We start from the raw sequence: 10,898 nt of genomic DNA, 5'->3' as shown, positions 1-10,898 counted from the left end.
CGGCGACGGCGACTTCGTCGGGGTTGGCAATTAGTTATGAGCATGGATTTGGCTCAATCACTGGCGGCAGAAGGCGGAATGGGGGGTGCGTGGGGGGATCGAGACGGCGCCCCCAAGGGGTTCTCCTGCCTCTCAATTTGTGTTTACCGGCGCCATTCAATCTGCAGCTTAACAAGAAAAGTTTGCTCTCTTACATACATACATACATACATACATACATATGTACATATGTATGTACACACTCGAGGATGCACATCTAGAGGGAGAGTCGTGCACAGTGTGTCGAACGTTAACAAAATATATGCAACATTTATTGATGTGGTTATATTATTACAGGTGGCCTTACATCTTTGCCTGGCCATCGCCACAGCTTTCGTCCCAGGCACCGGCACCGGCATCGGCACCTGCTCCGCCTGTCCCAATGGCTGCTTCTTTGTGTGGCAGTTGGTTCATTAGCTCGGACTCCGCTATGATCATCATTTTGTAGAAGTAAATATTGAGTTGGCACCGAACACGAATTTTGTCCTGGAGCAACTGAGTGTCTGCCTTCGATACGTCTCCGCAGGTCAATACAGATTTGTTGTGTTTGAAACGGTCGTTATAGTTGGTCATGATCTGGCAAAAGTTAGAGATACCCTTCAGACCTTGGACTATCTCCTCCATCGAGTTGTTGCTGCCGCCCTGGCTGGAGTCACCCTCAGGATGGTCCATATTGACGATGGCAGCCACGACGAGAGCGCCATCCTGGCCTCGGAGCGATGGCAAGTAATAATGCTCCTGAGTTTGGATGCCCACTGACTTTTGTTCTGGAAATCCTTTGGAGCACGAAGGGCACTGGAAGGGCTGGAGGTAGCTACGAGGGTTCGCCAGCACATTCCCGGACTCGTACTCTAAATCAAAGTCGATGTGCAGCTGGTCCAGGATGCGGTCATTTGTCTCTATCTCCAGCTGTTGGATCAGCTGGATGTTGCGATGCATCTGTGTCTGGGTGACTAGGTTGCTGTACAGGGACAGCGAGTCCCCAATCAACTTGTCAACCAGGATCTCTGACGTTTTGTAGCTTTCGATCATATTGCTGGTCAGTTTCAGGGCGTTTGCCAACGATTGTTGGGACGGTGGTGGTGCTGGTGGCTTTGTGGTAGCCTCACGATCAGAATCCCAGCGCCGCAACAGACGCAACATCTTGGTTTCAAATTTCCTATTGCGTTTAACAAAGCGAGATGGGAGCGCAGGCCCGCGCCAGCCTTGGCCGGAGCTCGTCGGGCGGCCAACGCTTGCGGACCATTCCGCTCCGATTCCGTCCACAGTCAACATTTTCAGGCGTTTGGCATGCTCCACCAACCCGACAATGGCCTGGTGCATGTTCGGATGCTGGTCAACCGCCTTATCGCCCGATGCTTCTTCACAACTCATTCTGGTTGGTTCTTTAAAAAAAAGCAAATATATCCGGGTGTTTTTATTTTCTGTTTTTGTTTTTAAATGTCTAAAATAATCACCTACGCTCTTTTTCTCGTTTTTTTCTATTGACAGGTTTATCCAAGGCTTAATTTTTGAGTGGCAAAATCTTTATTTGTGTGTTTCGAGCTGAGTCCTGTTGTGACAGCAATCTCAAATGTTTGTTTTTTACCCCTAACTCATCATTTTTAGTCCACTGTGCCTTACCTTCCTCCCCAAAGACTTTCAGACTGCACCCAGACTGCAAAAATTGGCGAGTCGATGTCACATAATTGCCCCGTGAACGCTCATCTTAGTTATGGTGCTTTCCCACTTTCTGTTGCCTGAATTAATTCACTGTTAAACCCAAAACACACCCTTGCCACCCCCTAAGTGCGTGCGGCTGGCAAAAATTTAAAATTGTGTACGGTTCCGCGTACAGCTTGAAGTTTAAGTTACGGCTGAGGACACGTCCGGGGGGGAGACGGCCAATAAGAGCGGGACGGAGCTACATTGAAGAGATTTACGTGACACACAGCGCTCACACTGTTCACAAAACGTAGGGAAAAGGGAGACGAAAAAACAGCTCGGAAGGGGAGCCGGTACTGTAACGGAGGTTAAGGGCAATGCCCCTATGAGTGGTAAAAGTCACAATAACGATTTACGCGATCGGATTTATTGGACTCGTCACAATATAAGCTTGCAAAATTTTCTTGGTCATTCATAACAATGAAACGAGCGGAAACGATGTTACATCTGACTCTCTCTGTTCTTGTTCGAAGCAGACTTGATTCAGTGTGATATCAAAATTTGATCTTGCTTTTATAGCCTCTAAGAACTAGGCATCAAACAAGACGGACGGACGCACTGGCGGACGGACAGACAGACAGACAGACATGGCTATACCGACTCGACACATCCGCCATGGAAGTAATATACCCCTATACTCTTTTTTAATAATCGCGTATAGAAAAGGTTTTAAGTTTTTGGAATTAATACCTTTTTTGGAGCTTGTTCAAAGCTTGTTTGACCGTAATAAATATGTAATATCAAAGCGCCGATACCGAAAAAATGAAAAGAAAAATTAAAAATATTTTATATTCAGCCTTCTACCTTTTTTTTTACATTCCTTCAACTTCGGCATTTTCTATACATTTTTTGTATGGTATGGTTTTGTTTTTATTTTATTTTATTTTATTTATTTAGAGTCTTTAATTCCCAACCAAATACATCAGAACGTCTTTAAATAACTTATAGCTTCGTGTTTTCGTGCATCGGCTGGCATTTGCTTAAATCTGGGATGTTCGTGTCCACCTCCTAAGGTATACCCTTATTGGTTCCATATATTTCTAGTTATTCATATATGGATATGAAACTCTGGATCTGTAGTACATCTGCCTCAGTGAAAACACATACCAGAGGCAGATATCATTTTGCATGCTACCTCCACTGCCTTGGTCATTAGCAAGAGCCTTAAGCAATAGGCCACCACCCTGTTTACCGTTCTGGAATTTCTTAAATAACACAGTCACCCGCTTAGTTTCAGTCAGTAGTTTGTGACTTGTTCTTTTGTTCATGTTGTAAGTAGTATTGATTTACAATTTACACATTTAGCAGGAGCAGCAATGTGTGGAACACCGCTTCGCAGTGCTACGATCGGCCAATTCTTCGAATTCAATTAAGAAAATGTTCAGCGTCTGCAAGTGGTAGGTATTTGATGTGTTCATTTGTACATAATGAAATACATACATATACTAGTGGGGTAATTCCATGAAATAGCGCTGCTTGTAGTTTGCGCACCTACTAAAAGACGGTTGCTGCTCATAGCACTGCAGGTCCATTCCATTTGAAATGGAAATTCTCAGCCATCGTTAGCTTCTTTCTGCTACTCTCATCAGACATAGGAATCTCCATCGATGTTTCTGTGAGTATTTGTGAATAAAGTATTTTTTAATTGGTTGATCGACATCTTTGCTTGCTGAAGAACGATGGGACCACAGCGATGGAACGCCAGCAACAACCGATTCTTCTGATACTTCGGACCCACCGACACCACCCATCAAGAAGCGGAAGACAATTTGAAGACCTTGACAGATGGAATTTTGAAGGAGGTGGGAGCACGGAACGAAATGCAGAGCGACGCCACCTTGCGATGCATTCGCGTGACGACATTACCTTCACAATAATTTGCCTTGAAGAACAAAATTATTCTTTACTGTTGCTGCTGGAGTGGTAACCTCAGCCAGTTGATGCCTTGATCATCATTAGGAGCCAGGATGCCTTGATCATCAACTGGCTGGTGAAGCCACTGCAGCAGCAACAGTCCAGACCATCTTGTTATTGAAGACAAAGTTAGGACCGGAGCCAAAGGAAATCTGGACTATTTCGGACTATCTGCTGATAATATTTTGATAACGTTTTTACAAATTGAATAAAATTAGATAACTAAATACTCGAACTAATTTAAAAACGAGGGTGAACGTTGTGAGTCGCTGCTACGGCCGCGACTCTACACTTATACCCGATACTCAGTCAGTACGGCTTACCTCCGCCAGAGTGCGCACACATTCATGAAGTAGAGTGTGTAAGAAAGAGACAGACGGAAAACTGGTAGATATGGTTATTCTCTACGCTTATGTCTATACGTTTTTTAATTTTCTCGCATCTTAAAAATTTTGGATGCCACAGACTTTCGTCTTTTGCAGTGTCGGAAGGGGGCCAGGCGAAATTTTGAAATAAACTTGTAACAGTGAGATATCACAGAAGTGTGGATACCAAATTTGAATACTCTAGCTTTAATAGTCTTTGAGGTCTATGGATGCCACAGATTTTCGTCTTTTGTGGGAGCGGAAGGGGGTGGAGCGAAATTTCGAAATGCACTTGTGCAGGTTCGATATCACAGGAGTGTGGATATCAAATTTGGTTGCTCTAGATCTTATAGTCTCTGAGATCTAGGCGCTCATAAGGACGGACAGACAGACATGGAGGAGGAGGAGCTCGATCTCTCTTTCTCGTTCTCTCTCACAAGATATTTACAAACATAGATGGCACCAAGCTCTGCTTTCCTGATAGCCCTGGGGTAAATGATGACAAATGATGATAAATTTGTTTTTATAGTATGTAAAAAACGTTTTCTGTACAAGCTTTTATTCTCATCAAAGAATGTCTGTTAAATTTCTACATTCTACGAATTTTGAACGTTAAATTTGTCAGTCACCTGGTAGTCTGGTTAGAGCCAACAGCGGCTCCTCTGGCTGGAAGAGCATGTAGGTCAGCTCCCCCAAACGATCGTAGAGGGAGCGGCCAGTGATCAGGTTCGAAATGACCTTTAGCCAGTAGGAGAGTTGGGGGGGCACGGGCGTCAGCTGGAACATATCCTCCACGTAGTGGATGTTGCCCATCGTCTGGGGGTAGCAGTAAACGAACTCCCGGAACAGGAGGCAGGGCACCGTGACGTGGGCCATGAAGTCTCGTCGGTCCTTAAGGACATAGCAGAGGACAAAGTAGCGGTGCTGCTTTGGCCGGTGGCACAGATACATCTGGAACTGCAGGACGTCGGCGAAGCGGAAGAACAGTTGCATATCCTCCGTCCGCGGTATGGCACGATCGTTGATCCGATCCACCAGGTCCCCAAACGCGGAGAACGCCAGCCTCGCGTTCACCCCCAGCAGCTTCTTCTCCAGATTTAGGCGAGCGGCCACCGAGAAATTGGGGTGAATCGGCAGGGGGCCAATGACCCGGGCGAGAGTCGTCGAGGATATAGTAATCACGGGGACGTCATCGGTCATGAGCGGACAATCGAACGACACTGGAATCTGCCCCTTCGACTCCTTTATGGATCGCACGTCCAGCAGGGCGACCACACCGTTCTCGTCCGGTCTCGCGCTCATGCTCCTCGCTTCCTCCTCCTCCGCTTCGATTATCCTTTGATATCGGATCTCTTCTTCCTCGTCTAGCTTCTGGCGGAATCTTCGACGGATCTCCTGTATGGTGGTACTCAGCCGCAAAGTGTTCCTGGCCTCCGCATTCCTCCGACTCGGACTCCGCGCCCGTGTAGCCTCGTACCGCAGCCCCTCGCAGGCCACTGCCTTCGATCCCAAGAGATCCCCTTCCCGCTGCCGGTGCTCTGCCCTGATAATCTTTTCGGCACTTACGTCTCGCACCTTTCGTGGCCTTCTGGGTAGGCGGTGGGGGGAGCGTGACTCCCTCTGCCGATGGAAGTATCCGGGGGAGCTATCCAGACAGGTGTCTGTATTTTTCGGGGCAGGCATTCTTAATTTATTAATTTTGTTCACTTATAATACCACTAAAAACTACTACAATTTTTCCAGTTTCTGGTTTAAAACTTAAACTTTTTTAAATGAAAGAATTTCCAAAACCTGAATGAAAGATGATAAATTTGTCAGGGATCCCGTTTAGAGGGGCTTATTTCATTTCGTTTGTCAAAATATAGAAGAATCGATGGAGAAACGTTTGAAATACATACATATATTATCCGTCGATAATCTGCCATCTCTGCAGCCCCTTCCTTCGATCGTTGTTTTCTTTATTTTTATTCCCGACGATTCTTACATATTCCGCTTTGCTGATACTCGTAGGTACCCACGGACGTGCCCTCGGATTTTTCGCATTACCCACCAGGGGATACTACATGCCCGATGGGAAATTTCTGGTTTTCTGTCATTTGAGCGGTAGCAAGTTGGTTGTACCTTTGTGAAACGTACAATAAATTGATATATATTTGGGTTGGTGTGCAGTATCGTACGCAAAGCCCAAATGATGATCAGATCTCTAGACACAACGAGCGAAAACGAAGATACGATCCCTAAACACAATGAGCAGCAACGATGATCCCATTGCTAAGATAACGACGAGCATCCCATCGCTAAGGAGACGATGAGAAACGAAGAGGCCATCACAGAAATAAAACGACGACGGTAAACGACAGACGAAAAAACCAGGACGGGAACGCAAGAGTGTGTTCACACAAAACTAAACAACGTAAAAGAAAGAAGACAATTATCCCAAATTTACTAAACATGAACTAAAAATTAACCATTAAATCCAAAATAAATAGAGAGAATATCCAATTACTACAGAAACCACACCACCTTCAATTTAATGGAATATTAACATGTCGGGTTTCTATTAAAACTCCGATCTGCTTCCATTGCAACACGTCAAAAAGCGAATAGCTCCGCTGGGAAACTCCAATAACTCAACTACTCTCTGAGCATTGCCCAGCCATCCATTGTAGAGATGTGCCAGCTTATACACCGAACATGTGTCAATCGAACTCTCTGGATTAGATCCCAGGGTCTTCTGCTCTGGCCGAACGGCTACCGCCGCGTCAATATGAGGTCCGGAGGTCCAAGGGATTAGCTCCTGGCTGTACTGTGGCAGGCACTAATCATGATGACGCTAATGTGTTGCTGAGTCGACAATGTGTCGTCCCGTTTGCTGGATCAGAGACAGACTAGTGATTGTCTGGGAACCGGGAAATATTGTCAGCAACCCTCCATTCTTACGCCGCCGAATCAAACGCTGGGCCTCAGCTTCGAGACGGGTAAGTGAATCGTTATATAATTGTTGATATATTTCACAATATATCTTCCTTCGCAGAGAACATATATACCCTACGATTTTCCACAAAACACAAAACAATACGATTTCCACCCGCCACACGGAGTCCTATCCAAGCATTTCCGAGCCGTATTCGAGATAGGCGTTTTCGTATCCGCCACTTGCAAGATCCGAAGCTAACAAGTCATCGTCATTCTTCGACCTGGCCATCGACAACACGGACTTTGACTACGGCAACCATATATAGATCTCGTTGTTGTTAGGTTTAAGGATATACGCGTCCATTCAATTAGATAGTAGAAACAATTGTTTTCCACTTGTTTATTTATTTATACTAAGCTAAGTTTACGTTTACAAACTAAGCCAATTTCTACATCGAAACTTAAAAGCAAAGTCTCTCTTTTGGGATCTTTTGTGACTAGAGGCGAATCAAGTTGCACTGGAATCAACTCTTTGTATGCCTCTTAAAATCGAAATAGGCGTACCTCGATTTCACGAGACAAAAATGCTGGTTCATCAGTGCATTCTATATACAGAAGCGGGATCCGCTCGGAATGGGGGTTTTGCGACCATTTCGGAAAAGTCATAGCTTAAAAGTGGCTTATCAGGTTAGGTTTCTCACTCGTCTCTCTAAGCCAGCTTATCTCTCTCTCTATTGTACGTCTCATTCTTTCCCTTTTCTGCGCTTGAATTGTCCTTGTTTTAGGGGGCCACTTGTATGTCAGTAGAGTCGGTGGCAGGGGGAAGAATTATATGGAAGACTGTCGAAGGCTCTGATTGTCTGTCAATAAAATTGTGACTTTTCTATTCGCTCTGCAAACTTTGGTTAAGAGCAGTGTCGAAGTATTGGAACAAGGCGTCAAGAGAGCAAGGAGTTACAAGTCTCAGTCCAATGGGAATCCGTACAGATCCGAGTGCCGGTAAAGGTACAGTGGCACACGTCAAAAGCAGCCAAAACCTAGTGTACATACATATGCATACAAATAAATAAAACAAACCTTACAAATTGAGAGATATTGACAGTTTTTACGGAATTTTTATTCGAATGCAATAATATCTCGTTATTTGTTCACTTACCTAACTATTCCACCATCCGCTTCCGCACTGACATCCGCAGCTACCGCACATCCGTCCTGCGCCTTGTTTCGCTTATGGCTCTGTTTGCTTTGTTCCCGCCTTTCTATGCGTTTGTTTTCCATTTCACCTGAGCACATACATACACCCTGAAGAGGGTATTTTGATTTCGACTGGATGCTTGCAACACACAGTAGAAAGCATATCCGACCCATAAGGTATATTCCTGATTATCCAGAGCATAAACAACCCATTAGACGGGAAGACTAATATAAATATAAATATAAAATTTAGAAGTGCAAACATACCCCGTACGTGTGTACAGTTTCTCCAAGATTATCGAAACAGGGTCGATACATCATACGATGTACGTATGAATGTATGCAGTTATCACACGAACTATCCATCTTAAAGGGCATCAAACGCTTCGGGGACAGTAAACAGGCTTGCTCTTATCTTTTTTTTCGACGGTGGCAGTTTCAAACGTGTTTTGCGACGGGACCGTGCTTCGACAGCGTGGACAAAAAGCACACAAATAACTGTCAAAGCTGCATTTCGCTTCCAAAGTAAACACAGCAAAACAATGGAGGAGAATCGGCAAAGCGAACAAATCGAAAGCTCGATTGGTAGTCGGCTCTCTCCGCACTTCTTTCTCCGTAGCACTTGTGATTAATACAAAGAGAGCACAAAGAAACCTCACGAGTTCTGCGCGTTGCTTTGAAACTTTGGAAGAGGCGAAAATCTTAAATTTCTGGCTTACTTTATAATATGTACAACCGAAGACAAAAAAACTTCTCTTCTTTTCACAAATGTTATAAGATTAGTAAAATTTCTTTTTTTTTTTAAATCAATAAATAAATTTCTTGCAAAAATGCATACAAACTAATCTGTTTTCTACAAGCTAATGACAAATTATAAAATGCCGAGCATTTTCGGCAAGTCTGGCTCCACATTTGCGAATAAAATTTCTCCATTGTCAGGTTTTAATTTAGTGTTTTATTATTCGATGTTTTTCATGCAACTTTTATATGCCGTGTCCGTATCCGGAATCAATCTAGGTACGTATCCTTTTGTACACTTGTACAGATAGATATCTATGTAATGCACTGATGGGTCAGCATTTTTGTCTCGAGAAATCGAGGTACGCCGATTTCGATTTTGAGAGGCATACAAAGAGTTGATTCTAGTGCAAATTGGCTTAGTTTGTAAACGTAAACTTAGCTTAGTATAAATAAATAAACAAGTGGAAAACAATTGTTTCTACTATCTAATTGAATGGACGCGTATATCCTTAAACCTAACAACAACGAGATCTATATATGGTTGCCGTAGTCAAAGTCCGTGTTGTCGATGGCCAGGTCGAAGAATGACGATGACTTGTTAGCTTCGGATCTTGCAAGTGGCGGATACGAAAACGCCTATCTCGAATACGGCTCGGAAATGCTTGGATAGGACTCCGTGTGGCGGGTGGAAATCGTATTGTTTTGTGTTTTGTGGAAAATCGTAGGGTATATATGTTCTCTGCGAAGGAAGATATATTGTGAAATATATCAACAATTATATAACGATTCACTTACCCGTCTCGAAGCTGAGGCCCAGCGTTTGATTCGGCGGCGTAAGAATGGAGGGTTGCTGACAATATTTCCCGGTTCCCAGACAATCACTAGTCTGTCTCTGATCCAGCAAACGGGACGACACATTGTCGACTCAGCAACACATTAGCGTCATCATGATTAGTGCCTGCCACAGTACAGCCAGGAGCTAATCCCTTGGACCTCCGGACCTCATATTGACGCGGCGGTAGCCGTTCGGCCAGAGCAGAAGACCCTGGGATCTAATCCAGAGAGTTCGATTGACACATGTTCGGTGTATAAGCTGGCACATCTCTACAATGGATGGCTGGGCAATGCTCAGAGAGTAGTTGAGTTATTGGAGTTTCCCAGCGGAGCTATTCGCTTTTTGACGTGTTGCAATGGAAGCAGATCGGAGTTTTAATAGAAACCCGACATGTTAATATTCCATTAAATTGAAGGTGGTGTGGTTTCTGTAGTAATTGGATATTCTCTCTATTTATTTTGGATTTAATGGTTAATTTTTAGTTCATGTTTAGTAAATTTGGGATAATTGTCTTCTTTCTTTTACGTTGTTTAGTTTTGTGTGAACACACTCTTGCGTTCCCGTCCTGGTTTTTTCGTCTGTCGTTTACCGTCGTCGTTTTATTTCTGTGATGGCCTCTTCGTTTCTCATCGTCTCCTTAGCGATGGGATGCTCGTCGTTATCTTAGCAATGGGATCATCGTTGCTGCTCATTGTGTTTAGGGATCGTATCTTCGTTTTCGCTCGTTGTGTCTAGAGATCTGATCATCATTTGGGCTTTGCGTACGATACTGCACACCAACCCAAATATATATCAATTTATTGTACGTTTCACAAAGGTACAACCAACTTGCTACCGCTCAAATGACAGAAAACCAGAAATTTCCCATCGGGCATGTAGTATCCCCTGGTGGGTAATGCGAAAAATCCGAGGGCACGTCCGTGGGTACCTACGAGTATCAGCAAAGCGGAATATGTAAGAATCGTCGGGAATAAAAATAAAGAAAACAACGATCGAAGGAAGGGGCTGCAGAGATGGCAGATTATCGACGGATAATATATGTATGTATTTCAAACGTTTCTCCATCGATTCTTCTATATTTTGACAAACGAAATGAAATAAGCCCCTCTAAACGGGATCCCTGACAAATTTATCATCTTTCATTCAGGTTTTGGAAATTCTTTCATTTAAAAAAGTTTAAGTTTTAAACC

At 43.9% G+C, this 10,898-nt stretch overlaps 1 protein-coding gene across 1 annotated transcript; it reads right to left on the bottom strand.

Moving 5' to 3' along the window:
• Positions 1-309: 309 nt before the first annotated feature.
• Positions 310-1,512, bottom strand: LOC6600381. The gene is made up of 2 exons (XM_002025433.2): positions 1,501-1,512; positions 310-1,424 (listed from the first exon to the last, which is right to left on the bottom strand). The coding sequence occupies exon 2, from the start codon at positions 1,411-1,413 to the stop codon at positions 343-345; it is 1,071 nt and encodes a 356-aa protein (XP_002025469.1). The 5' UTR covers positions 1,414-1,424; positions 1,501-1,512; the 3' UTR covers positions 310-342.
• Between the last annotated feature and the right edge of the window lie 9,386 nt (positions 1,513-10,898).

The sequence above is a fragment of the Drosophila persimilis genome, unplaced genomic scaffold (genome assembly GCF_003286085.1).
Source record: "Drosophila persimilis strain 14011-0111.01,24,50 unplaced genomic scaffold, DperRS2 tig00000766-arrow-arrow-pilon, whole genome shotgun sequence".
In the NCBI taxonomy this organism is placed as follows: Eukaryota; Metazoa; Arthropoda; class Insecta; order Diptera; family Drosophilidae; genus Drosophila; species Drosophila persimilis.
Note: the sequence above shows the minus strand (reverse complement) of the source record. Positions and strands in the feature narration are given on the sequence as shown.

Excerpts from the sequence above, each read along its gene's own strand:
- LOC6600381 (XM_002025433.2), bottom strand. The coding sequence starts at position 1,413 with ATGAGTTGTGAAGAAGCATCGGGCGATAAGGCGGTTGACCAGCATCCG.